A 27,698-nucleotide genomic window follows, 5' to 3' on the forward strand; every position below is an offset into this window, starting at 1 on the left:
TCAGTCTAACTCCACTGAAATGAAGAGGGGTTTAGTTTTATTATTATTTATTTGTATTGGGTATCACCTTGCAATGCAGGGTAATGGACCAGGACGGTGCCAGGACCTGTACAAACACAGGACAAAAAGATGGCCCCTGCCTCAAAGAGCTTACCATTTAAGTCAAATGTTTTGATGTCAGGGTAACTGGCATGCCAGATCCCATATACACTTACAGAATATGCTCTGGAGATTTCAAATATTAGTAAAAAGAACTACATTGACTCCCCCTTCCCCTTCAATGGTGCCTACTTTCTGAGTAAACTTTCCCTCAAGGTCACTGAGGTGGGGATGTGAAGTTTGCCCACCCAATTTCTGAGAATACATTGTTCTGGTGTGTTTTGTAAAATCTATTTTTACTGATCTACATGATCTATAGAAGGGAAGAATAATAAAGGGGAAATTTTTCTGGTAGCTCTAATATGCGAGTATAAACATGAGGTAGCTGCATAAGCAGTAGATGGAGTAACTATTTACATCTGGACAATGTGTGCTGTGGACTAGATCTTTTATATTGGTATTCCTGTTGTTCCTGTCTACAGGATTGAGACCCTCTTGTTTCTTTGCAGTCTGAACAGGGTGGAATTAGCAGGTGGAAATTGTTTACTAAGATTTTATGATACTTGTGTGGAAATGTGAATTTATTAGGCTAATGTTAATAAGGATAAACGTCTACATCATTTAAATAATTATAGTTTCTCAATTCATATATGTTAATAAGGACAAAAATTAAAAAGTTTAAAAAGAAATCTATGTTCACTAAAGAAAGTTTACATTAGCAAGAAGGACCTTTACATTTGAAAGTAGGTTGCACCATTATACAGCTATTTGTGCTTACATGAAATTACACAAGTGAATGAGCTTGAAGTTAGTACACTGAATTCAATTTGCCAAGTCATTTTTTTGTTATTGAGTGGCATAGAAGCAGGGGTCAAATTATATGCAAAGCACAATTCTGGACTGAATACCCCTTGTAAAAATGCCAGTGGTTTTTCATTTGATGTGGTCAAAACTGATTTACTTTCCAAATGTATATGCTGCAATTTTAACAGCTCAGTCATCTCAGCATTGTTATCATAACTTCCACAATCAAAAAATAAATTAATCTTGCAATCAAAATTACTAGCTGCAGTATCTCAAGCAAATAATTTCAGCATTTACATTTGTCTCCCACAGCTCACATCTCTCCTGTACCTCAAATTTTCTTTTTTTTTTTTTTTTTAAATCAAGTTTATTCAGTATAGTACTTAAAAGTGCAAACTTAATCTTAAAAGTTGCATTAATTTATAGATTTCAATTCCATCTTTTAAGAAATATACACGGAATTTTGTGAACTACAAAAGTAGCTGTATACATTAATTGGGGTGATTTGCTCCTATAGTTTTATGCGAATGTAACTCAAATAATTTCAATAACACTGGGAATAGGACCAAAGAACGCTATAAATAAACATGTCATATAAAATCTAGTTTTAAGTGATTTACGATGTATAATACTACATAAATGAAGATCTTTGTTTTACCACCTTATCCTTTACATTAAAGTGTACGCATTCTTGGTATTCCTAATTGCTCGTGCCACTCTGAACCCAATAAAAGCAAAGCACACATTCTGAGTGCTACACAAATTATTTGCACCCAATTTATCAACAATAAAGAAAGCTGCACAGGCAACATGTCAATTTGGAGTGTTCTAACATTCGTGTCACATATGACATGCGTCCAATTTCTGCATAGCTGGGAAATTAGAGTGCTGAGGTTGGTGCAGAGGTGCTGCAAGATCAGACAGTATGCTTTGTTTTATTGCCCTGATGGCAATAGAGTTTCCTTAATCCTGCAAAAGGGTGCTCTGCACCAGTCTTACCCATCTTCAGAATAGAACTTACCCCACAGCAGTTCACAAAGGCTGTGACACCATTAGTTTTGACTGCTGAAGTTCATTTTGCCCAAGACAATTGTTTATAGTTTTATATGGATTTTAGAGGCTTCTTTCTGTTTATAAGTGGATTCATGTTTATTGTTCTGTTGCAAAACACTGTTAACTTTTAAGAACCCCAGATTATCCCACTTACAGGTGTAATTGTTATTATTGCAAAGGTCCTTGAGACAAATTTGGTAGCAGGTGGACCTCAGTGCCATCTCAGACACCCAAAGATGGCAGATGCTTGCATATGACGACCTGACCCTAGATGCTGCCATCATACTTGTGACAAATCCTGCAGTCCCTGAAATCAGTGAGGGTTTTCAGAGATTCCAAAGCCAGAAGGAGTGACTGTGATCATCTAATGTCTGACCTCCTGTATAACGCAGGTCCTAAATCTTTCCCCAAATAATTCCTAGAACATATCACTTGCTTGACTAAGGTTTGAGTAAAGGATTGTAGGACTGTCTCATTTATATCATCATTACTCCATAGGCCATCCGCCCAAATCATTCACTTATCTGGAGAGTTATTTCATTTAAAATTTGAATAAAAAATATTAGGCAGCACTCCAGGAATAAACAGATGCTTGGGATCTGGGGACACACTTGCACAGGAGGGGATTGCCTCTAGCCACCATCTGATACTGTGCATTACTTTCCTTTGGGCTACACTTCCTAAAGCATATTAAATAAGTTCAGAATCTTTTTATCATTTTTAAAAGAATGAACAGGAAGCAAAGACTGATGGCTTTAACAGAAACAGCACAGAAATGAGCAACTACAGCAAAATCCTCAAGAAGCTGCTGAAACAGAGAGAGACAAATACATGGGACAGATTTATAAGTAGTAGGTATTTTTACCACACTCAAAGGCATACTAGGAGCCTCACAGAGGCCCCTACCTCAAGTAGCTCACAAACTAGGATTTAGACAAGAAATAACAAGTGAGATTGAGTACAAACAAAAGTGGGCAGGGTAGATTTGGACAGAGTTTTATAAATAAGACCAAGCAGAGACTCAGTAGGTGTACATTTTAAAAAGCTTTTCTTTTTTTAGGTTAGTTTTAGTTTCATATAGTAATTAGTTCACTTTTTGTGTGATTTGCAGCAGAGGTTAGCCGTTAGCAGGGATTTGAAGGAGGCAAGTGTATTTGCAAAGGCAAAAAGGTTCAGTGAAAATGGCCTGGGAAATTTGAATGTTGTTCTTCCTAAGTGGGGTTAGTAACAACAATGAACAAAAGCAAAAACAAAGCAAGAAACAAAACAAATCATATGTATTCTGAATACTTCTGTTTTGTGATCTATATCTTGTAACATCCACCTGATTCACTATGGTGTCTATCTGACTTGATCTCCAGGATTTCACTATCAAACTCAGCCTGGTGAACAAGGTTTTCCTCATCTGGGGATACAGTACTACCAGGGACCTTTTCTCTGAAATGGGAAAGTATTTCTTTCCCCTTACTTTTTCAAACTTCTTTATGGGCACACCTCAGAAGGAAAACAAGGGAAACAAACACATTTTCACTGACACACCATTACTTATAAACAAGTGATTGTATAAAGGCTTCTAAGTAAATGCACCTGCCTGTGTTTGTTGTTCTTTGGAATATGTAAAGTGAGAGCAGGGTAGAGAGGAATTCCTAGAGCATTGATGGCTCAGACTGATTTCTCTGAGTGAATTTTGACTGACTTCGTATAAAAGCAAATACTTGCAGAAAATGTGAAGTCTTTTTGTAATAAAAACCATTTGATTTCAACTGTAACTAGAGCAAAACTGAGCATTTGCTGCTATAAAACCTAAAACAGGATTATTCATTTTCTGAGCCTATACTTTATATGAATAATATTAGCTTGGACCAATCAGTAGAATTTTATCATAGTCACCTTATTTATTTCACATTTAATTTCTAAAAATATAATTCTCTCTTAAACATAGTAGAATCTGCTTAGTTTCTTTGAAGAATCATTTATAAGGCAGGAAAACATTTTTTGGGGGTGGGGGACACGAAGAATGGCTTAGAGAACAGGAAGTTGACAGTGAATAATGACGGAGAAATATAAACATCATGTCTTCCATGTGACTTTTGCTACTGACACTAGCTGAGTAAGATGCATCGCCCCGCCACAGCATTTATCATATATCTTGAACCAACTCATGATTTTGTTCAATATTTTGTTAAAAAATAGTTAAGTCTGTTCTTTTTCCCTCTATGGAGACAAGCACTTTTCTAGACTGAAGACATCTTCACCAAACTGTAATGGGGCCCAACAAACATGTTGTCACACTTCTCTCTCCAATTTCTGCCTGTTTAGTGTTCAGCTAACAGTGCTCGCTATTATGCACAGTGCTATCATAGCATACTATGTTTGTTTAACTGGCATGACACACTGTTTTAGAGATTCCCTGAGACAGGATCAGATTATGGTTGGCCCACCTCAAGTGTGTGTGTTCTGTGTGGGAGGAAAGGAGGGAAGAATGGAATTCAAGAAACCTTCTGTTTTCCTGCACCTCCTCATAGGAGCCAGTCAACCATTCCAGTACTTGCTGCAAGCACTTGACTTGGCAAACAATCAGGGAGAGGGCAGAACGGTGGCCTCACCTTCTCCCCGCCCTTTCCATACTATGCAGTGGAGCTGAGCTGGCATGATGGGGACACATTTAGTACTTTACACACTCTTGCATCTGCTCCCCCCAAGCATTGTGGCATCATGGACTGTGGCTTAACAGTTACCCTAATGAGCATAATGAGATGGTAATTACATCTTTAGAGGAACTATGCACAGTCCAAGAGGCTAGGCCTTATTAGAGCTCCAATTAAGCAAAACACACAGGTTTGTTTTAAAAGACACGTGCTGTTTTGCACAATATCCCTACAATCTTTTGGAAGGATTAACCTCAAGAGCAGTAGGAAAAGTACCAAAATATGTGAAAAAGCAAGACGTGATACGGTGACATGCTCTCTGGTGATAAAATAGGGAGCGTCACATTTTCTGCACTGGAGGCCCTGTTATTAATATTTAAAACTCACTGTGGACAAAATCACAGAAGAAAACTTGCTGATTCTTTGGATGATAAGTTGAGCAAAATAATAAAGTGTGGCAAACAACAACCAGCAAATGTCCCGAGCAATATTAATAGCATTCAACCAGCTGAAGCCCACATTTCAGATGCCAACGATCAATAAAATGGCAGAGTATCAACCTAAGGAGTTGCAAGACACACCGCATGATTTAGAGAATTATAGAGAAAATTGTAGGCCTCCAGATGCCCTGCAGAACTATTTATTAACTGGACCCCAGAGATTTTGAAGATGCCCTTGAAAAGGAACAAGCTAAAATATCAACAGGGCCAACCGTATATTTAGGATTGCATCTAAAGACAGAGAATTCTCAGCATGGCATGCACGTCAGTGAGCTCTCTGATATCACAGTGATCCATCGGTCCTCAAATAACATCACATAGCACAAACACCACTCAGTTTTAACTCTGTCTAATTTAGTTAGAGGCACCGATTCTGTATAGGTCAGCACCATCTCCTGTGATATGCCTGTTGGTGAGTATTTCTGTATTTGCTGTTAGGGTAACAGAAGTAATGTGGAGCATTCAGAAGCATCTATTCAAAATCTCTCTCTTGAAGGGACCAATTTTTAAAAGTTATTGCTATATACAAAAGCATTGACAAGACAAAATAAAATCTATCTATGCATAAAACCATTGACAGTAACAGGTGCTGTAAGAAGGCAAATTCCAACTAGGCCCGGTTGTCTCTATGATACCCCCCAGTGTGAGATATAATGTTAATTTATTGCTGTGATAGACAGCCAACAGTGACTTCCTAATTTATCAACTCTTCTATTATAAACAGAGCATTCTGTTTTACTCATTGTGAAGATGGCTAATGCTTCTAATAATAAAATATTAGTGAAGAACCCAGGGTAGGGCATGTATGATAAATTGGCAACCTTCCATTTTTTGCCCTGATCAGTTAGTTTGGTCATCTGCCAAAGACTGGAGAAAGAGTAGCGGGCTATGTAGATATTTTGCATACAAAAGGGACACAATAAATGTGTAGGACAGTGTTTGTCCAAAATGTAAGAACATAAGAATGGTTATATGGGGTCAGACGAAAGGTCCATCTAGCCCAGTATCCTGTCTACCGACAGTGGCCAATGCCAGGTATCCCAGAGGGAATGAACAGAACAGGTAATCATCAAGTGATCCATACCCTGTCACCCATTCCCAGCTTCTGGCAAACAGAGGGTAAGGACATCATCCCTGCCCATCATGGCTAATATCCTCAATGAATTTATCTAGTTCTTTTTTGAACTCTGGTATGCTCTTGGCCTTCACAACATCCTCTGGCAAGGAGTTCCACAGGTTGACTGTGCAGTGTGTGAAAAAATACTTCCTTTTGTTTGTTTTAAATGTGCTGCCTATTTGTTTTATTTGGTGGCTCCTAGTTCTTGTGTTATGAGAAGGAGTAAATAACACTTCCTTATTCACTTTCTCCACACCAGTCATGATTTTATAGACCTCTGTCATATCCCCCCTTATTTACTTTCTCCTCACCAGTCATGATTTTGTAGACCGCTATCATATCCCCCCTTAGTTGTCTCTTTTCCCAGTCTTATTAATCTCTCCTCATATTGAAGCCATTCCATACCCCCTAATAATTTTTGTTAAAAGAGATTAACTGCTGGAAAAAAGCATAAAATCAATGCTTTGGCATGGCAGACCCAGTAGAAAATTAAAAATGACAGAGATCTAAAATACTGTGGCTGTATCAGAGGAAGGAAGTCATATCTGTCTCTTCCTTTAGTTCCATCCAGACAGATGGTACTACTCTTGGGCTATCCTGAGGTGGTTGTAGGCACCATTATAACGCCGGGCATGCTGCACCCAGTGTTTGAGCTGGCACTTGAGGTTGGATGGATGGATATTACTCATCCCTCATGTCCTTATCACTGTTGCATTCGATTTGAGATTGTGGCATACAACCTGATGATGAGGTGAAGGACTTGTTTTGATGGACGGCCCCTGAAGGCTGATGGAACTAATAGGATTCCACGTAGACTTGTGGGATAAGATTGTTTTTCTGACACATCACTCTAGTGATAGTTTGATAGGATATTATAATAATCTTTTGTCCCTCACTATTGATCCAAGGCACCTCATCAATGTCATCTCTGGCTTTATCCTCAAAGGTCACCATGGTTTACAAACTACTTTGCAGATGGCAAAGAAAAGTTTCATCTTCATTACAGCATCTGCAAAGGCTCATACAGTCACACCATTCTGAGTAGCTGACAGCTTAATGAATCCCAGCTGCCTCCATTCAGTTACTGAGTCAAGTTTTTCCTCACTGTGAAGAGTGTTCATGTTATTTTGCAAAAAACCAAAACCAAAACAAAACAAAACAAAAAAAAAAGTGCTAAAAGCGTTCTGGAGAGTATTAACAGATATGTTATATTTGAGAGTACTGTGTCCAGTTTTGGGCACCACACTTTAAGAAAGATGCTGATAAATTGGAAAGAATCCAGGGAAAAGCAATAAAAATGATCAGTTTAGAAAACATGACATATGAGAAAAGGTAAAAAAAAACATGTTCAGTCTTCAGAAAATAAAACTGAGGGGAGATCTAATAACAATCTTCAACTATATTTAGGGCTGTTAAAAAGAGGATGGGGATCAATTGTTCTTTATGTCCACTCAAGGTAGGACAAAGAGTTATGGGCTTAATCTGCAGCAAGGGAAGTTTAGGTTGGAGATTAGGAAAAAATTCCCAACTAAGGATAGTTAACTACTGGATTAGATTACCAAGGGAGGCTGTGGACTCCCCATCATTGGAGGTTTTTAAGGACAAGTTAGACAATCACCTGTCAGGGATGGTCTACGTTTACTTGGTCCTGCCTCAACCTGCGGGGTTAGATGATCTCTCAGAGACCTTTCTAAACCCACATTTCTATGATTCTATGATATTAGAATTTTTCATGCCTATCATGATACTTAATGCAAAGTCTGTACTCCAGGTCAGATATTGCATTGTTGATTTTCTGTCCCATTTCAGGTTATTAATGGAAGATGTTAGTAAAGAGACCTCTGGCCAGCTAAAGAAGTCCTTTGACTATTTTAATACTCAGAAAAAATTGGACAAATAGAGAGTTGGTGGCTCATGAATACTGCATGCTTCCTCTAGGGATATTTACAGTTTAACTGCTTGCAGCTTGAGTGCCAGCTATTGGTTCAGGTGGAATACTAGAAGACCCAGAAAAAGCTGGGTTCTGTTCCTAACTTTGCCACTGGTTTACTGTGTGACTATGACCAACTCACTAAATCACTCCACCACTCAGTTTACCCATCTGTAAAATGGGGCAGAACTGCTCTCCCCTACAGGGGATGGTGTGAGGGTTAATGTGGACATTTTTTCTGACAAGTTAAATAAACCGTAAGCCATGCTGTGATATATACCTGTGGCCTTCGCCTCCCCAGTAATGGTGCTGAAATGTTTAACAGGGGTTCAGCAGGAGGAGTCTGAATGGCTGCTTGCCAGCCTTATGTGAGTGAAGTGGAACAAATCTGTTGAATGCCCTTCCTGCTGTGAACAGTATGGTTTTTCAGCAATTCCAATAAGGCAAGAAGAGAGTTCATATGTCCTGCAGAGTGGCAGTGTGCTCTCTTGGCAGTACTAAGTATTTGGGAAGGAGAAAAGAACACTTGGGGAGATAACCTCCCCGACAACTTAAACCAAAGAAAGCCTCTCACAAATGTTCTCCTTTTTGTGTGCTCTACCATTTTATTCATCAATGCTGTTCACTTTCAGATGCTAAACATGATGATGACCCAAGAGTTTGATATTGGCAAAAAAATCCATTTTTACAACAGCAGTAATGACACTATTTAGTTCAATCCCTAGGTGCTGCAACTGTTCATTTTAAACTGAGTGGATTAGCATCCAGAGAGAAATATAGTAAAATTAGATCATTGCATTAAGTGATCATTAGTGCACCTCTGAACCCAGTCTTTATGTCTGGCCTCTGTTAGTGACTATTCAATGCAAATTGTTCCAGTATGGTTTATTTTATGGGGAAGATTTAACATCTGCTGTATTTTATGCAGAATCTGTTTGTTTAGGCTTTTTAATGGCCACTTAGAGTCATAGAGCCATAGAATATCAGGGTTACTTTTTTTATTCAGAGAAATGTTGGATCAGTTTGTTTATTAGATGACTAAACATTTCATACAAGTACAATTTCTGTGTCTAAAGAATATTGCTAAGCCTGATTATTCAGTTGATTAAATGAAGATGGTGAAATGAGCTTTTAGTTAACAAAATATTTCACTAGTTAAAATGAATGTATTAAATGCAAGCTCAAGTTGAACAAAATATTTATTGTTAGCAATGGTGAATACAATTTTTCATTTTTTGTTTGTTTTGGGGGTCTGTTTATTAATTCATAATATCTCATATTTTTCAGGTACTAATGGATCCTAACACATTGACAAATTATAGAAATACAGGAATGATTTTGCCTGGCACTGAAATGCAGCAATGTCTGGATGGGAAAGTGGACCAGTTTAACAGCAAACAGGAACGCTGTACAAAAAAGTGAAGAATATGGTATCCAGTTGACACTGATATGGTGCTTTTGTCCATTATCATTTTTCTACGTGAGTTCATTTGAGAGTATAGTGGTTGTCTGATTTCACCCACATAACTGCTATGGAAGCATGTAGTGTGCTGGATGAGGTACATCAGAAGCTGTGACATGTATAGGACACTATCACCTGTGGGTGCACTTTTCACAGAATGATCACTCCGTATCTGACCCCTCAGTCCTCATCCTCAAAAGAAACCTCCACAACACCTTTAAAACATGAGCCTAGGAGCTTAAATTCATAACTTTGCTACACATTCAAAATAATAGTCTTAATAATGACACTAGATTTATGGCTTATTTAGTGGCAGATAATCCACTGCGTCCACGGGGCCCATGCCAGTGCGAATTGGGGAGCTCCACCTACAGGAGGCAAGCGCTGGTGCAGGGGATGTTGCCATGCTCCCCTCTCTCCCTCCCCCTCCCCGACTCTGCTTCCTGGCAGCAGCCCTGGGCGGGAGAAGCAGGGGCAAAGTCAGACTCAGACTCAGAGAGGAAGGGGTAGGAGCCAGAGCCTCTCCAGCTGCACTGGGAGGCTGCCTGCAGCAGCTTCCTGGGAGAGAGCCTGGCTGGGGGATAGGCAGCAGCCCACTCCTTGCCCGGGCATGGCCTCTGGGGACAGTGGCTGAGCAAGCCGTAGTCCCCCCGACCTCGCTCCCCGGAACATTCGGCCCCTGTCCCCAGAAGCTGAGCCTGGACAGGAAGCAGGCTGCTGCCCCTCCCCATCTAGGCTCTCTCCCCATCAGCTGGCTATGCTGCACAGAGCTGGTGTCCTGCTCCTCACCTGGCTGAGCTGCCAGCAGGGCGGGCAGGGACGGCGCTAGGATTTCTGACGCCCTGGACGCCGGGACTTTTCGCCGCCCCCCACGCGGGTCTCGCGGTTCCGGCGGAGCTGCTGCAGGCATGCACATCACATAGCACAAACACCACTCAGTTTTAACTCTGTCTAATTTAGTTAGAGGCACCGATTCTGTATAGGTCAGCACCATCTCCTGTGATATGCCTGTTGGTGAGTATTTCTGTATTTGCTGTTAGGGTAACAGAAGTAATGTGGAGCATTCAGAAGCATCTATTCAAAATCTCTCTCTTGAAGGGACCAATTTTTAAAAGTTATTGCTATATACAAAAGCATTGACAAGACAAAATAAAATCTATCTATGCATAAAACCATTGACAGTAACAGGTGCTGTAAGAAGGCAAATTCCAACTAGGCCCGGTTGTCTCTATGATACCCCCCAGTGTGAGATATAATGTTAATTTATTGCTGTGATAGACAGCCAACAGTGACTTCCTAATTTATCAACTCTTCTATTATAAACAGAGCATTCTGTTTTACTCATTGTGAAGATGGCTAATGCTTCTAATAATAAAATATTAGTGAAGAACCCGGGGTAGGGCATGTATGATAAATTGGCAACCTTCCATTTTTTGCCCTGATCAGTTAGTTTGGTCATCTGCCAAAGACTGGAGAAAGAGTAGCGGGCTATGTAGATATTTTGCATACAAAAGGGACACAATAAATGTGTAGGACAGTGTTTGTCCAAAATGTAAGAACATAAGAATGGTTATATGGGGTCAGACGAAAGGTCCATCTAGCCCAGTGCAGGGTGGCGGGGGAAACCCCCAGTGCCAGGACTCCTGGTGTGGTCCTGGGACTGGAGGAGCTCTGGTTCCATGGGTGGCAGGTGGAGCTCACCTTCAGGGAGGTAGGCCCCGGCTCCACTCCTTTCGCCTGTGGTGCCCCCACAGCTGAAGCCCTGCGACCCCCTACCTCCCTGCAGCCAGAGCCACAAAGCTCCTCCCTTGCCTGGAGGAACCCCAGACCAGCTGAAGTCCCAAGCCCCGCCCCCCCCGCTACCTGCCTGGAGGTGCCCCAAGCCTCCCCCATCCTATGGCCCACAGAACCCTGGGCCACCCACAACCACACCTCCCCTTCCTAGACCCCGAGCCACCCCAGGGAAAAGCGTCTCACTTTCATCCCGAACAACCTTTTGATATGCCCCATGCAGGTTCCGGTGTGGCGAATAGGTGATATTTGCTACTTAGCTTCCTGAGTTCATCAGTAATCTCTTTGGAATCCAGAGAGATTATTGATGAACCTGAGAAACTAAGTAGCAAATACTGCCTCGTCAGCTGCCCCAGAACTGGCATGGGGTATAATAAAGCAAAAACTTTCCCTGCCAAACCCAGCAACTGGGGTTCTGGCGGCCACGGTAGCACCAGGCTCCCTGCCACAGCCTCAGGGATGGGGGAGCTCTCACTCTCTGCTATGGCCCTGAGCACCTGGGGGGCGGGGGGGTTACAGAGCTTCTCTGGTCTTGGGGTTGCTGTGGGGAGGCAGAATGGGGTGGGACAGGGGGTGGAACAGGGGTGGGACTGCAAGGGGAAGGGGCAGAATGGTTTGGGGGCATGGGCGGAGCCACAGATGGAAGGCATGGGGAGGGCAACCCCCACTTGCTCTGGCCCAGAGCCCCAGGGATCCTTAATCCACCTCTGGGTTTATTACAATCATCTGTGACCCACTAAACTGCCCTTTTTGTCTTATGACTGGAGAGGTGTTAACAGGCCACTTTACCTTGAATAATCTCTTAAAATGTATGTTAAATACTTAGGCTAAACAATCTGTTCCATCTTGTCTGTAGTTGTGACACACAGAGTACCTTTTCAGACCCAAAGCAGAGCAAAAGCTTGTCTCTCTTACCAGCAGAAACTAGTTCTAGCTTCTTTTAGTAGGTAATTTTAGGCCACTTTGTAACATACACAGTTGCCAACTTTCATGTGGTAAATAAGCACCCTTACTTTCACAATAAGCCAAAAATCAAGCTAATCCCATTTCAAAACAAGGCCAAAACAAGCCAATTCCTAAGAACCCCAACACTCTATGTGACTAGATCCCCATGAAGTGCAGTCTGGGACTGTGTGGGCCAGCTGTGCACCCCTGACCCTCTCCCCCTAGTTACCCATGCTTGCTGGGAGCCGATAAAAAAAAAAAGAAGCAACAAGCTACAACAAGCAACAAGCAAAAAACTAGCCAACAAGCAACTCACAAGCCAATTAAGCCAAAAACAAGCCCAATTTCTGAATTTTTTGGCGTGTCTGCTAAAGTAATCACTGCACAGAACACTGTTGCTGTTTCTGGGATCTCCCTTTCTGAAAGCAAGTATCCCATTTTCTGCAACAATTTTCTACATTCAGCTTATATTATTCCTAAATAATTAGTTATCTATTAAATATTCCTCCTTACCTTGGCTAAGGTTTACACAACTCTAAAATATCCAGTAATTTTAAAGTGATGGCACAGACTCAATTTTCTTTAATTTACTGGATACAGCCTGTTGACCTTTGTGTCCATCACTGGTTGTTTCCTGCCTCCCTCATTTCCAAGTGATATGGTTTCTTAAAATTCCAACTATCCTACAGAGATGAAAGACTTCACAGAAGTATTCTGAGGTGACAATATATTTTCAGATGGTTGCAACTGCCAATCTGAGGCTTGATCCAAAGCCCAAGGAATTCCACTGATTTTAGTTGGCTTTGGATCTGGCTCAACATTCTGGTTCCAGGCTGGTTTCCATCAATTTTAACTGCTTTGTTGTCTGTCTTTATAATACCACCCCCACTCTTCTCACAAGAGGACCAGGATCAGCGGACACCAGAGTGGGTACTGTGCCTTCTTCAACATACCTCATTCCCCTGCGCAATCAATCCCTATCAGAAACAAGAGAATTTAAGTACAGAACTCAATGGGAAGATCCCCTGTTCCGCACCAGAGGCTGACAAGATTATTCTCAGTACCAACCACAGTACTAGCAAAAGTCATCCCAGAATGCAGCAGAGAACTGCCCATATTCATGGTATTAGTGCTCCCCCTTAGAAGAACTAACCAGACAATGTTTAAAATGCTCCTAAATTCTATCTTACTGTACACCTTTCAGACACTCTAAAACCTGAATTTATTATTTTCATATCATTGCCACCTTTTTATACTTAAAAGTTGCATTCAGAGTTAGATCTTAGTACCCTTTAAACAGACTATTAAAAGCGCTGCAACTGCATAAATGCAGCCCAAGGACATGATTTTTCCATTCAGATGTCTGAATATCCTGAAATTATAGACAGGACTTTTGATTCTTTCAGACTTTAAATACCTTAAGCCTTATGCTAAGTCCTCTACAGGGTCATAAATAATAAAATGTTTTCTTTCTGCAGTTGATTACCAGCTATCTACTTCTGTATTAAAGAAACGTCTTTTGGATTTTTAGTTCAATGTTTAAAATTTCAGAACTATGATCATGGAGTGTGTTTGTATATCTATATAATTGCACTGAAAATTATTCTGTTGTTTATAGTGATAGGGAGGAGGAGAGGGGGTTCTGCCAAAGGCAGAAAGACTTGGTTCCCTTTACTCTAAAAAAGTTTCACACAGTCAAGTGTTTATGCCTTTGGAATTGCAAGTTGAAATGACCATATGTAAATGCTCTTTCTGTAGGTTTCTTCACCTACTGTACTTCTTTCTGTATGTTATGGTTTGTAACCTTAATCTCTGACTCAAACAAATCCATGTTATTATTTAACCTTTCAATTGTGGCAACATACGTAACACTGAAACAAACAATTCAAAATGCTATTTACATCAGATGAGGACCTGGTCTGGTGTTCCTTTGGTTGATTTTTTTTGCCCGCTTTCAATCCTCAAGTTTGTGCTGAATTAGGGAAACTCTATTTCAAAGTAAAAATATCCCCAGAGCACTGTAGATTTTAAAACCATGCTTTCTCAGCCTGTAACACACCAGTACTTGTTTCATTTAGAATTACTTCTTTACAAATGTTTGTTCTGACCACACAGTTTAACTGCACGTAAGTCACATTAAAACAGTCTATTCTGTGTGGTTTTTATTTCACTTAGTCTTTCTTGGGTTCACCATAACACTTGATGTGTGTCCTTTCACTTATTCTTGGTTTATCAATTGTCATTATTATATTCAAACTCAAATATTTTAGTTTAAATCCCATGGGTTTATGTCAGCAAGAACAGACATTGATTAAAGGTTTTGAAGATGAATGTTTCCTAATTAACTTGCACTGAATGCCAGTGGATATAGACAAAAAGTTTCTAGTGCTGACTTGACTTCCTCATGAAAGGCCTGATGTAGAATTATTAAACGTTGACCTTTCCTATTTGTGGTTTATGACCTCCAGACACTGATGTATGATGTTAATCCAGGCATAGTGTTTGGGGAAATCAGCATAAAATGACTGGCTGTTACATTTGGCTAAAGAAACTTTGTTATCTAAATGTAAATTCCATTAACAAACAAACAATAAGGATAATATAGCTCCAGATCCCCTGCAGATGTGCAGTAATGGGACTCAGGATGACTACAGGATTTAGTATGATAATGTTTTGGCACTTGATAGGTTACTATAAATGCATCACAACCTTACCTGCATTTTCATCGGAGAGATGTTTTAGATACAAGTACATTTATAATATTACACAGTCAATGAAAATGCTACTTCTTTCATGTGGCATACTTTTAACAAATCAAAAGATTGAACACAATTACCAGGAATTTTGTGCAGCACACATAATAACAAATAACAAATGCTTCTTAAATTCTACTGTTCATTTTATCCTACTTTACAAAATATTGACTTCTCAGGTGATCTACAAAATATTAAATACAGGACACTATCAAGTCAGACAAAACCAAAAAGCATTATACTTCTGAATAGTATGCTTCTTTAAATGCATTCAGACTTTTTCAAACTCTACACAGAAAAGTGACATGCTAAATGAATTGTTAGCAGCTTTTTTAAAAACACTGGAATTTCTTCTCGGAGAAGTTTCACTAACACAGAAAGCACTGCACAGCTACCTCTGTGTGGGATGGCCTACAAACTATTTCAGATATAAGAGATGCAACATATTAGGCTGTGACAGATAATTTGGGATGTGTCTAAAACAGAGGCAGGCAAACTTTTTGGCCTGAGGGGCACATCGGGTTTCCGAAATTGTATGGAGGGTCGGATAGGGGAGGCTATGCCTCCTTGAACAGCCAGATGTAGTCCGGCCCCTGCTGCCTATCCGACCCCCTGCTTCTTGCCCCGACAGTCCCTGCGACTCCTGCCCCATCCACCACCACCCCACTTCCTGTTCCCTGACTGCCCCTGGAATCTCTGCCACTGACTGCCCCCCGCCGCCCCCTCCAAACCCCTCTCTCCTTCCTGACTGCCCCCCCCCCCAGGACCCTTGCCCCCAATTCAACCCTCCTGTTCCCCACCCTCTGTACCTAACAACGTAAGTGACTCAATATTATTCTAAACATTTTCACTCAGTGGGTTAAATGCTAAACACAGTTCTCAGAAGCACTGGTGCAGATTTCACTGAAGTCAGTGCTTTGAACCTCCACGGGAGTCCCTGTATTTCCAGTAACTTCTGTAGGGGATGCCTGTGGTTTTCTTTTCAAATTTTAAGAAGTCTGCACACCTTATAGCCCATGTACTCAGCTGATTTGTGTGCAGTCTTTAATAAGCCTGCAAACTACAGGTCCCAACATTATTCTGTCAGATAATGGTTGAGAAGTTTATGAACTCAGTAAAATTCCCACCCAAAACATCAAATGTCTCAAAAATTAACTAAGTAAACTTACAGAAGTGCTCCAAGATACCAGTGTTGGCTGAGGACAGTGAAGTAAGCTAATTATGAATATTCTATATCAGCCTGTGTTTGAAATATGACATGACTAATAGACTCTGAGAAAGCTTACAAGAAGCACAATTCCTGGATATTTCAAACTGCCATAGCTCATGAATGTTTTATCTGATTACCCCAAATCTTCCAAGGAGAAAACAAAATCACCTGTGCCACGTCATGCGTTAGAAATTCCAAGCTGACTGGGTACTTATAGTATAATTAAGAGGAATGTCAATTTTCAGCTTTTTAACAGGTAACTAGTTATATCCTTAAGTACTGAGAAACTACTATGCCCATAGTATCCTGAAATCAGTCTTACCCAGGGAATGCACTGTACTGTACGGTAAGGATACATTTTTTCATAACGGTCTCTATGAGACATAAGAACAGCCATATTGGATCAGACCAAAGAAGTATCCTGTCTTCCAACAGTGGCCAAAGCCAAGTGCTTCAGAGAAAATAAACAGAACAGATAATCAAGTGATACATCCCCTGCTGTCCAGTCCCAGAATCTGGCAATTAGAGCCTAGAGTTGCATCCCTGCCCATCCTGGCTAACAGGCATTTAAGGACCTATCCTCCATTAATTTATCTAGTGTTTTTTGAACCGTTATAGTCTCAGCCTTCACAACATCCCCTGGCAATGAGTTCCACAAGTTGACTATGCATTGTGTGAAGAAACACTTCCTTTTGTTTGATTTACCTTCTGCCTATTAATTTCATTTGGTGAACTCCTAGTTCTTGTGTTATGAGGAGTAAATAACACTTCCTTATTTACTTCCTACACACTAGTCATGATTTTATAGACGCCTCATAGTTGTCTCTTTTCCAAGCTGAAAAGTTCCAGGTCTTATTAATCTCTCCTCATATGGCAGCCGTTCCATACCCCTAATCATTTTTGTTACCCTTTTCTGAATCTTTTCCAATTGCAATATATCTTTTTTTGAGATAGGGCAACCACATCTGCATGTAGTATTCAGGATATGAGCATACTATGGATTTATATAGAGGCAAGATGATATTTTCTGTCTTCTTATCTATCTATCTATCTATCTATCCCTTTCTTAATGATTCCCAACATTCTGTTAACTTCTTCTGACTGCTGCTGCACACTGAGTGGATGTTTTCAGAGAACTATCCACAATGACTCCAATGTTTCTGATCTTTTAACCAGTTACCAACCCACGAGAAGACCTTCCCTCTTATCCCACAACAGCTTACTTTCCTTAAAAGCCTTTGGTGAGGGACCTTGTCAAAGGCTTTCTAAAAATTTAAGTATACCATATCCACTGGATTTCCTTTGTCCACATGCTTGTTGACTACCTCAAAGAATTCTAGTAGACACAATGCTCTAACTACAGGCCAGATCACTGCCTGACAGGAAAAATCATTCTACTGGAAATTAGAGAAACTCCACAATATTCCTTTCACAGAATTTCCAGCAGAACAATCCTCCTGGAGTAAGTAAAGGGTTTTCGACCCAAGCAAGCCCCTAAAACTCATTGAGCTCAGAGCAGAGTCCACTAAAGGCCTGGGACTGTTACGTGTAACATGTTACCTGGGACTCCTTTCCACTGCTGCGGAGATTGCACGAAAGATGCTGCTGCCTCAGGCTGCATTAGCTTTCATGTGCATTCTCTATGAGAGAATGCAATGTGTGTCCCCACTCTCTTCCCAGCCCTACATCTCTCTTGTCATGGACTTCTAGCCCATTACCAAAGTTCTGCTCCTTTCAAAGAAATACATCAGAGCCATGGGTTACTCTGACCAGAAACAAAGCAAATCATTGTGTTAGTCTCCTGATACAAATCTGAAATCAGATTTATCAATGGATTGTATTCATATTTTGTAACAAGAACAGAACTAGACTCTTGGATTATCAGGAGGCAGCAGCCTTTGGTTAACTTGAAAGAGTAAGAAATGCAGATAACAAACATCATTGATTTCCATTCAGTGTCACCTCCCAGATCACACCCTCCAGAAACTGTGAAATCTGTGAGAGTGGAAAGGTGAGTTCCCAACACCCAGTTAATTTTACAATGACTCCATGTTCTTGAGGATTATAATAGCAATACTGACCATTTAAAAAAAATCACTATCCCCCTAATTATACTTTCAAAACTTCTGAAGGCCATGATCATGCATTTGTATCAAGTCAGGAACAGAGGAAGTCCTTACATCATGATTGAAGGGCCATATTATATGCCATTTATGTCCCTCACTGGTAATACCATCTTGATAAATTAAGTCTTACCATCATCTTTATCAGGCACAATAGTAACCTGAGTCCCTGGGAATTCCGAACCAATTCTTCCACCCACAGGCATGCTCAGCAGAACATCAAACGTCTCAGCTTCTTCATATAAGGAATCGTCTATGATGACAATACGGCACATTTTCTCTCGTTCATCTTTGTCAAAGTGGAGAATGCTGTTATGGTCCTCGGGCCTGGATATGTAGTCTGAATAGGACAGCACAGATGTTGGGACAGTACCAGCTGCTGTTCCTGTGAAATAGAAGTAAATAACCACCTGTAGTATTTTTAAAGAATCCCTTACTAAGGTTGAATTGTATTCTCTTTAGCTTTCCATTTTTACTCCTATTTATTTTTAAACTGATAAGATGCATTCATTGCAAAGTATTTAAGTGCATGTACAAAGAAACATAGGAGATGCCATACTGGATCAGGTCAGTGGTCTATCTAGCCCAGAATTCTTTCTCCAAGAGATGCCAGTATCAGCTGAGTCCGAGAAAGGTGTTAAGAAATAGTGAAGTAGGCAGTTAGGAGACTGCCTGTCCCAAGGAAAGTTTCCTTTTAACTCTCTCAATAATTAAAGGCTGACTGAAGCCTGGAAGCATGAGGGTTGCTTTCTCTTCCAGAACTCGTTGGTTTTTTTAGTATTTACTGTAATACTACATTGGTATTATTATGTTGTACAAAATAAAACAATTATTAATAGCAGAACACATTAACTAATGACAAATCAATGAGCTCCTCCCTCAAATTAGGTTTTTCTGAGCTATGTTCTGTGTGAGAAGATGGTCTTAAAACTGCCCTTATGGCAACTAATGCAAACTCTGTTTGTTTTAATGAGCACAATGAACAATAGTTTTCATTTCTCTGGTATTTTCTTTTTGCTGGCAAGACTCTGAAGAAGCCCACGATATAGAACTGATCAAATATAACAATTTGTCTCAACTGAAAAATGTTATAAAGTCACTGCTGAAATATCCCTGTATTAATCCTCACCAGCTATCCTTTTTAGAATGAAATTCTGGCACTCATTGTTTTCATTCCCAAACAAGTGTGCACTAACTATATCTCTTTGGAATTTCCAGATAGAAAACTGATGTAATACCCACACGCCAATGTTGTGAAAAAGATTACAATTCAGCTGAACATCTGGCCACCTAATCTTGCATGAAATAATCAGTACAAATGCTGAGACACTATTCCACAAATTTATTTACAAAATATTACACATTTCTGCCAATAAATAAGGCATTACACAAAAGAGAGAGGTTTTAATCAGCTCACTTTAACATGTCAATCACTGGGAGTTGTGCACAGTTCAAGGGTACAACGTAGCCCAGAAACTTTTGGTTAAGAAGAAAATGGTTTTCAAAGTGTTGTGACTTTTCATAGCTATTCTGTTTTAAATATCAGCAGATTGTATTATACTTGAAAGAGCTGAACTTGGTAAATGCACATATATTTAACAATAATAAGGGAAAAAGGCATACTTAGGTAATTAGCACTTTTGCAGTGTGTTCCCTGCTTTCAGGATTTCATTACGAGCTGCAGAAACACCTAATTTAATTCTCCAGCTTGACAAAAAGCTGATCTACAAAAAGCATTAATCTTTCCTGCTACCCAGATTTCTTTTGATAAGTGAGTATCATAAAACATTACTCCATTTCTGTGCCTTTAACTTGGTGATCTCCAACCTCTCAGCTCTGCGGAGCCATATGTAATTATTCTTGGGTTTGCAAGACCCAGGCAGTTGAATGGGTGAAAGGAGTTTTAAGCTTAGGCTGTATAATTGTACTGAAAATAGTGTGCTCAGCTACAGGCTTTAATGTCAAATACCTCAATATAGTGTAAAAAAACCTACATTGTGAGGTGAAAAATGTGGTCTAAAAGCTAACCACATCAAGTTTTATAAGGAAAAAAATAACCAAGTAGCTTTCATCAAAGGTCTCACCAGTTTCAGAATTAGAGCTGATGGAAAGCTCGAATTTCTCTCTCTTGGGAAATTCTTCCAATATTTATTTTCATTCCAATTCAGGACAAAATGTTGAAATATTGAAAGTTTTCATAAAATTAAAAGTTTTAAAAAATGGATTCAGAAACATGGAAACATTTTGTTTTGACAATTTTGAACAAAACAAAACATTTCGACATTCCTAAACCAAGATGTTTCATTACAGCTCAGTTCAGTATTGACTTGTATTCAGATGAGCTGCCTGGTGCCTCATTCTCCTGTTCCTCCCTCTGGGATGAGCTCCCTGGTTGAACTACATCTCTCACGATACACCACGGTGGTTCAGCTAGAGGAGAGATCATAGTACATCACAGAGGGGAAATGCAGTCTGGCCACGGAGCCCAGCCCAGAGGGCAGAACAGATGCATGAAGAATCTGAACAACATATCCCACAAGGCACTGCAGCAGCTCAGCTTTTCAAACAGAGCCACAATGAAACATTTTGATTCAGTTCCATTAACCTAAGTATTTTGATTCAGGGCAATCTGACCTAAAACAAAATATTTCATTTTAATTTTCCCAACAGAAAACTGAAAACTACTGGTGCAGAAACCACATTTTCTGTTGAAAATCATTTTGATGGAAAAACACGGGCCAGCTCTAATCAGGGGGAAAAAAAAGAAAAAAAAGAAAAGAAAGAAAAAGAATCATCTATATACAAAGGCCCTAATTACACATCCTATTTTGTACTCATTATTTTGCAGATGCAAACATTGGTCCTGCAATTATTTGATGCTGTAATATAGGTAATTTAACTGTCTACTTACCTGAGTTTCAAACTTTATGTTATTTAGGTATCAAAGTGAACGTATGATCCCTGAAAATAATTTGCAGATGCCAAAAGAGAGGCTACTGTTCACAAATTTAATTCAGAAGGCGAGAAAAACAGACAGCTAGCCAAAATAAGCACACAAAAGGCTTAATAGATGAGGTGGTAAGGAGAAACAATAATAATAAATACTATTTTTACTTCTATAGAGCTGGCCATTCAATTGTTCCTTTACAAACATCAATAAAGAAACCTTCCTGGAGCTCAGCTTTGTAGCATAGCCTCTCCAGATTTCAGGCCTCTTTGAAGCAGAACCACAGTGGCTCTGTTGCTTTATTGGCAATCTGTGGTGTTCCAATAAATACTAGAATTTCTCACTAAAAAGAAGAGGAAACCTGTAAAACCAGGAAAAAAAGCCAAAATATATTCCTCTCTGTCATAAAAGCTATACACTTAGCTTAAGCACGTCTGTATCTTTTTAAAAAAGCTTGTCATTGTTTAATGAATTCAAATGGAAAAACTACTATTATCATACTACCTGTAGAGAATCTTACATCTGGAGGATCTCAAAAAACATAATTGACATTATTTCCAGACGTTAGGTACTATATACAAGACCCTGCGAAATAGGCAAGGAATATCAATCAATGAACTGCAACTACTTCTAGAATGGAACACAGCACCTATTTAACAATACACAGCAACAGTTAAAGACATAAATAAAGAGAAATAACACTATCAATTGTCAGAAACTAGACAAGCAGAAAGTAATTACCAGTGCTGGGAATTATTTGTATATTCTGCAGACAGAAATAATAATTATTTTAGCTTTGGTTATTATTTTCACTCAGTCTAGATTCTGTTACCTTGCTGTGTATAGCAGATCACCATCAATTCCTGGCTGACATCTCCACTTCTTCTGACAGGAATGAACAGTTCCCCAATGTCTTCTTCAATTGTGTAGGTGGATTGAGAAATAAAAACCGTTGATTCTGCAAAGATCAGACATATTTATTTGTGTTACTTTATATACTCAAAGAGTCACAGGAGAAATAGCCAGAAGTTCCTCCCATCATGAATTCAATGTAACAAAATACTCATTTCTGAAGGGTTAATGAAATTTTGCAGCCAAAAAGAAAGCCAGAACCAAGGCCTGATGCTCTGAGAAGGGGTTCTCAAACTTAACTGCACTGTGACCCAGTGCATCCAGAATTCTATCCAAGTTCTTTTAGTATTTCTAGACTATTATTATCACTAGCCGTTAGCCGTGAAAGGTTCACCACTGAGGATCACACAATAATTTCAGTATCTTCCTCTCTGACAGAAATTCATTAAGACCATTCTTGCTCATTTTGCACACCCAAAACATCTGTTGGAGTCCTTTGGCATTTGGGGTGCTTAAAATGCAGGATTGGGTCCTTTGTGACATTCACTTTGACTCCACACTATATGAAGTAGTATTCTCCTTAGTGCAGGGACCATCTTTTTGTTCTCTGTACAGTGGCTAGCACGTAGTGCTACAATAATACAAAGAAATAATAATAATATTTTCATTTTATAAGTAGTTATAAATGTACCAGCCAAAGAGTGATCCCTAATTTTGTTCTTTGTTTGTCTACAACAGTGTAACCAAAACATAGACTTCAAAAAAAAACTAGCCATTAGTGTGAGCTCATAGAAAATCCTGTAAAATATGTAGGTTTGGGGCATGTCCATTATCTCTTTAGGCTTATATATAACAAAAAAAGACTCCTCTTTCATGTTCTCTGGAATTCCTTTTTCTTATCTAAATAAGTGCTGCAGGCATATTTTTTCTTGTAACCAGTTTTGCTCTTTTGACTGGCAATGTATCTTCTGTTAATTAAAGCTAGCTATTTCCTTTTGGGTGCCAGAAGAGAAGACGGAAAAAATTCACCACTAGCCTTGAAAGTTATTTTAGCATTCTCTACTTCTGCACAATTCTTAAAAACATCAGGCATAAGAATGTCAGGTCCTATTTTTCAGACAAATAAAACACTGAACAATCTGAAAACAAAAGCTTCTAGTTATTCTACATTCCTATAAAGGCCATTGGCTTTTATGGTGCCGTTCGACTTCAGATTCTATTTTCTTATGTCCAAAAACTTAAGAGAGAAATAGACAGTTGTGGATACAGAGTATCCATCCACCCTTACAATTTCAACAAAGATCTGTAATTAATCAAGATTACTTTAATATAGAGGGTAACACAAACAAACAAACAAACCAATCAACCTCCATTTTTTAAAATCCAACTGCTGTAATGATTCTGTATTACTTAGATGATTATGCAAAGCCAATTATTTAGTTATTTTGGAATTTTTTGTAAGAAATTTCCTGAAAGTGTAATGTGATGTCTGTGAAAGGATGTCCCACTATGCATTTTCTGCAATTGGAAAATGCTGCTCACATGAGAGAAGGTCAAAAGACCGCTATAAAAATGCTGTAATTCTGGTTTGATAAGATCTGTTGACTTTTATTATTTCAGAAAGACAAAAAACACCATAGGAAAAATATCAACCTTTTAGTTTAAAGTAATAACAGCATAATATTTAAAGAACTGATTTTTCTTCTTCTGTGGAAATAAATTAATGCAGAAAAATTATATCCTATGGAAAAAATGTTAAAGATGATATACATTTTGTGCATTTTGTGTTTGCATGACTATGTAACTATATTGTTTAAAATCGCACACACCAAATTAACAAATCTTACGTATGGAGGTAGCAAAAATCTTTGGGAAAATAGTCTAAATCTTTCCATGTTATGATAGCTGCCTAAGGCTCATGGTTAACTGAGTTTATATTCTCCAGAATTAGCATATGAAAATTCTTCTTTATTCAACACCTTCCAGTTGTAACACAACAGTACTTCCGACTTATTAAGGGCTGGCTCAGCTTTCAGCAGGGTCTCATTATTTAGTGCCTAATTCTGAACCACTTTAGTAAATGGAAGTTTTAACGACTCCAGTCAGCACCTACACACGTGATCCACCAACATTTTGAAAGATAAATTGAGAGACCAACCTTATTTCTCCCCCCACACACACTCTAGTTGCCAAAACAACCCCAGGTTCCCAATGAAATCTTGAGGGTTGGCACTGATTAAGGACTTTTAATCACATCACCCTGATAGAGCTCCCACTGGTGATTATAGGAACTGCATGCTTAGTCATTTCCATCTCCTCAACATACTGTATTTAATTTTGAACTTGATCTACAAGCAGTGCTGCCCTCTGTAACTAAATAGGGATGCAAGATAACCCCCAGGTTTGATATATTTTAAATCTGAAACTAGCAAATGAAAAAGATCTGCTGGACACGTTTTTTTCCTGCCCAGCCACCTTCAAGCGTTAATTCGAAAAGAGCCATATAAAACAAGCTGTTCCAGCCTTTGCATCTCTTGAGATTCCTTACTGACATCCTTCTGTGACCACAACCACTTGTTTCAAGTGTCTGGATGCAGTTCAAAAGCAAAACCTTCAAACATTAGCAGGCCTGCTATTCCAACACATGCTTTCGTTATCGCTTCTCTCCTCACCTACATTCAACTATCATTTTCTCTATTCTTGACACCTCCGCTGTCAAATTTATCCCTGAAAATAAACCAGTTGTACATTCACCCCTAATACTATTTCTCTCTCAGGCAGCAGCAACCTCTGCCGAGCTTCTGAAGTTGGGAGGCAAGAGGAACTGGAGCAGATCTTTATCTTATTTTGGGAGGCTCTAGTGTCACTAAAGGGGCTTGCCTATCTCTTACTGCATGTGTGGATGGGTGTGTGGGGGAGAACAGGGGAAAATAGTAGGCTTTGCTGAGGAGCATCAGCCAGGAAGGCTTATCTTGGTCCATGCACCCAATCAATACCCCCAGCTGTCATTCAGCTCTAGAGAGATATTTCTCACTCTCACAGGAACACCAGTCCTGAAGTCAGAAGGCAAATGTTTCAGAAAAACAGGGTTGCAGGCACATCATGTTGAAGCCTCTGTGCTGAAGGCACAGCTTGAGCTAGCATTTGGCTCAATGATGCCTAATTGCTTATTATGATGATGAAGAAGCTACAGTAGCACCAAAAGAGCTTACAATGTAAATTGAAATCAGATATTCATAACATAGCACTTCACATATTTAAAGGGATTTACAAACATTAAATAAACTGAGCAACTTGTGTTAGCTGATAATATTATTAGAGAAAATAGGAGATTATGACAAATCTTCAGAATGATTTGGTAGAGTCAAGCATGCTGCTAATGAAATCATGAGTAATCCGATTTACTTAAATCTGGGGTAACAAAAGTGGTTTCTGAATTTAAAACTACTGTTGGAGGCCACTATTTCATGTTCAGTATAAGGTAAATATATATGAGATAAAATCAGCATCATCAGGTTACACTTTTTAAGTATATTGAACAACAAAGCAGAGTTTTTTCTCTACTTCTCTAAATTGATTTCCTCTGTGCACTCCACTAATTATATCTTTGAAGAAGGTTTAAGGGTTTTTTGCCTGACCTTACAAAAGTGGCAGATGTCTACTAGCACATGAGCACTACTGAGAGCATGGCTTTTCATTGGAAAGGGGACCCTAAAAGGTTTAGGAAGACTAAACAATAAAACAATGCAGAACTAATAAACGAGGGTGAAGACATGAAAAAATATAATACACATATAAAAACACAGCACTTTCATTAGGTGCTCATGAACTACCATTAAGCTGAATGTGACCTATGTCAAAACATCAAGATAATACCTAAATCTGTTCTCAAAAATACAATATTGAAGGAATCACTTTACCAGTCCTTTCTTATAGTTTCCTCTGCAGTTGTGTCTACAGATTCAGAATAACATTTTTTAAATGTCTTTACCATCTCCTGGGTCAATAATTTCCACTGTAGCCACTTCAGGAAACTCTAGGACAGCCATGACAGGCTCGGAAAGCGCAATTTGGAAGGTCTCAGACTGCTCATGTTCACCATCACTCAAAATCCGCACTCTCCAAGTAGCCAAGGTTTGGCCAGGATTGAATTGCACCTGCTTCTGGGCTTTTCCTTTGAAGTCTTTATCCTTCTCAGCAGTACCATCTTTAGTGCTAATACCTGCAGAGAAAAACAGAAAATAGGACCATTAACAGCAGATCAATTCTATTTTTCTGTCATTCACAGATTCATAGATTTCCAGGTGAGTAGGAACCACTGTTATCATCTAGTGACCTGACCTCCTGTATGACACAGGGCATAGAACTTTCCTGAATTAACTCCTGTTTGAACTATAATCATTACTGATTTGCCATTACCAAATAATAGTTTAGAAAACACACTTCCACCCCGATATAACGCGACCCAATATAACATGAATTCGGATATAACTCGGTAAAGCAGCGCTCCAGGGAGACGGGGTTGTACACTTCGGTGGATCAAAGCAAGTTCGATATAACACAGTTTCACCTATAAGCAGTAAGATTTTTTGGCTCCCGAGGACAGCATAATATCTGGGTAGAGGTGTATACACTTTTCCCAACAGAGGGTATTAATCTGCAGGGTTTAGGTTGTTGGGGAAATCTTCAGAAATACATAGGAGACACCCAATGTAACCCTGTTACTCTGTATCAGAATTTGTGTTGGAACATCCAGCACAGGTAAAAACACAGATTAACCAAGGTTGGCTACTGTCACTCAAATCAAAACTAACTGCTGGTCAATTAAATACTTTCCATGCTAAATGTCAGCTTTTCTACGCCAGGACATTTCAGCTACATAGTTGTTCAAAACAATGTTTAGTTTTTGTTTTTTAATTCTCTGCTACTCAAAAATGCCTGAACTCTTTTTGCTGAACCTTAAAAACCAATTACCACTTTCAGAGAGAGACCAAGCCTAGAAAATTTTTGCTTGAAAGATGAAAGTTTGGGGAAGTTATGAACAACTGAACACGGGAAATGACAATGAATGGTTATGAAACCTGAAATATAGTGACACTATACTTTGGTGATATCAGATTGTTTCAGACTTTCTATAACGGCCATTACTAATCTCAAACTTTTCATGGTTAACTCAGGTCAAAATCGGATAGCAAAGCCAAGGGATTAAATTCAGCACTGTGCCCCTTAGAGACAAAACACAGAACTTGCAGCCCAGGAGTCTGAGGTATCTTTAAGTCATCTTTGTGCCCTCCTGAGCTTGGGCTATCTCAATGTAAATTAGACAGCCTGGGAAAGTTGTCTCTGACACATATCTCTGCCCTCATCTCCACCACTGGAATGCCCCCCACAACAGGGTTTCTGAGGAAGTCCTCAAAACACAACTTGTGGCTATATTTTCCGCTTCTGACACTGGGAGATTTTA

At 39.4% G+C, this 27,698-nt stretch overlaps 1 protein-coding gene across 1 annotated transcript in view; it reads right to left on the reverse strand.

The window, feature by feature from the left end:
* Positions 1-27,698, reverse strand: part of LOC116833558 (FRAS1-related extracellular matrix protein 2-like) — a 202,239-nt gene that overhangs the window by 65,771 nt on the left and 108,770 nt on the right. The window contains exons 4-6 of the mRNA XM_075061617.1: positions 26,226-26,456; positions 22,215-22,340; positions 18,569-18,820 (exon numbers count right to left, since the gene is read on the reverse strand). Coding sequence (XP_074917718.1) covers positions 18,569-18,820; positions 22,215-22,340; positions 26,226-26,456 — 609 coding nt within the window. The remainder of the gene's footprint in view (positions 1-18,568; positions 18,821-22,214; positions 22,341-26,225; positions 26,457-27,698) is intronic.

This window comes from Chelonoidis abingdonii, chromosome 1 (genome assembly GCF_003597395.2).
Source record: "Chelonoidis abingdonii isolate Lonesome George chromosome 1, CheloAbing_2.0, whole genome shotgun sequence".
Taxonomy (NCBI): domain Eukaryota; kingdom Metazoa; phylum Chordata; order Testudines; family Testudinidae; genus Chelonoidis; species Chelonoidis abingdonii.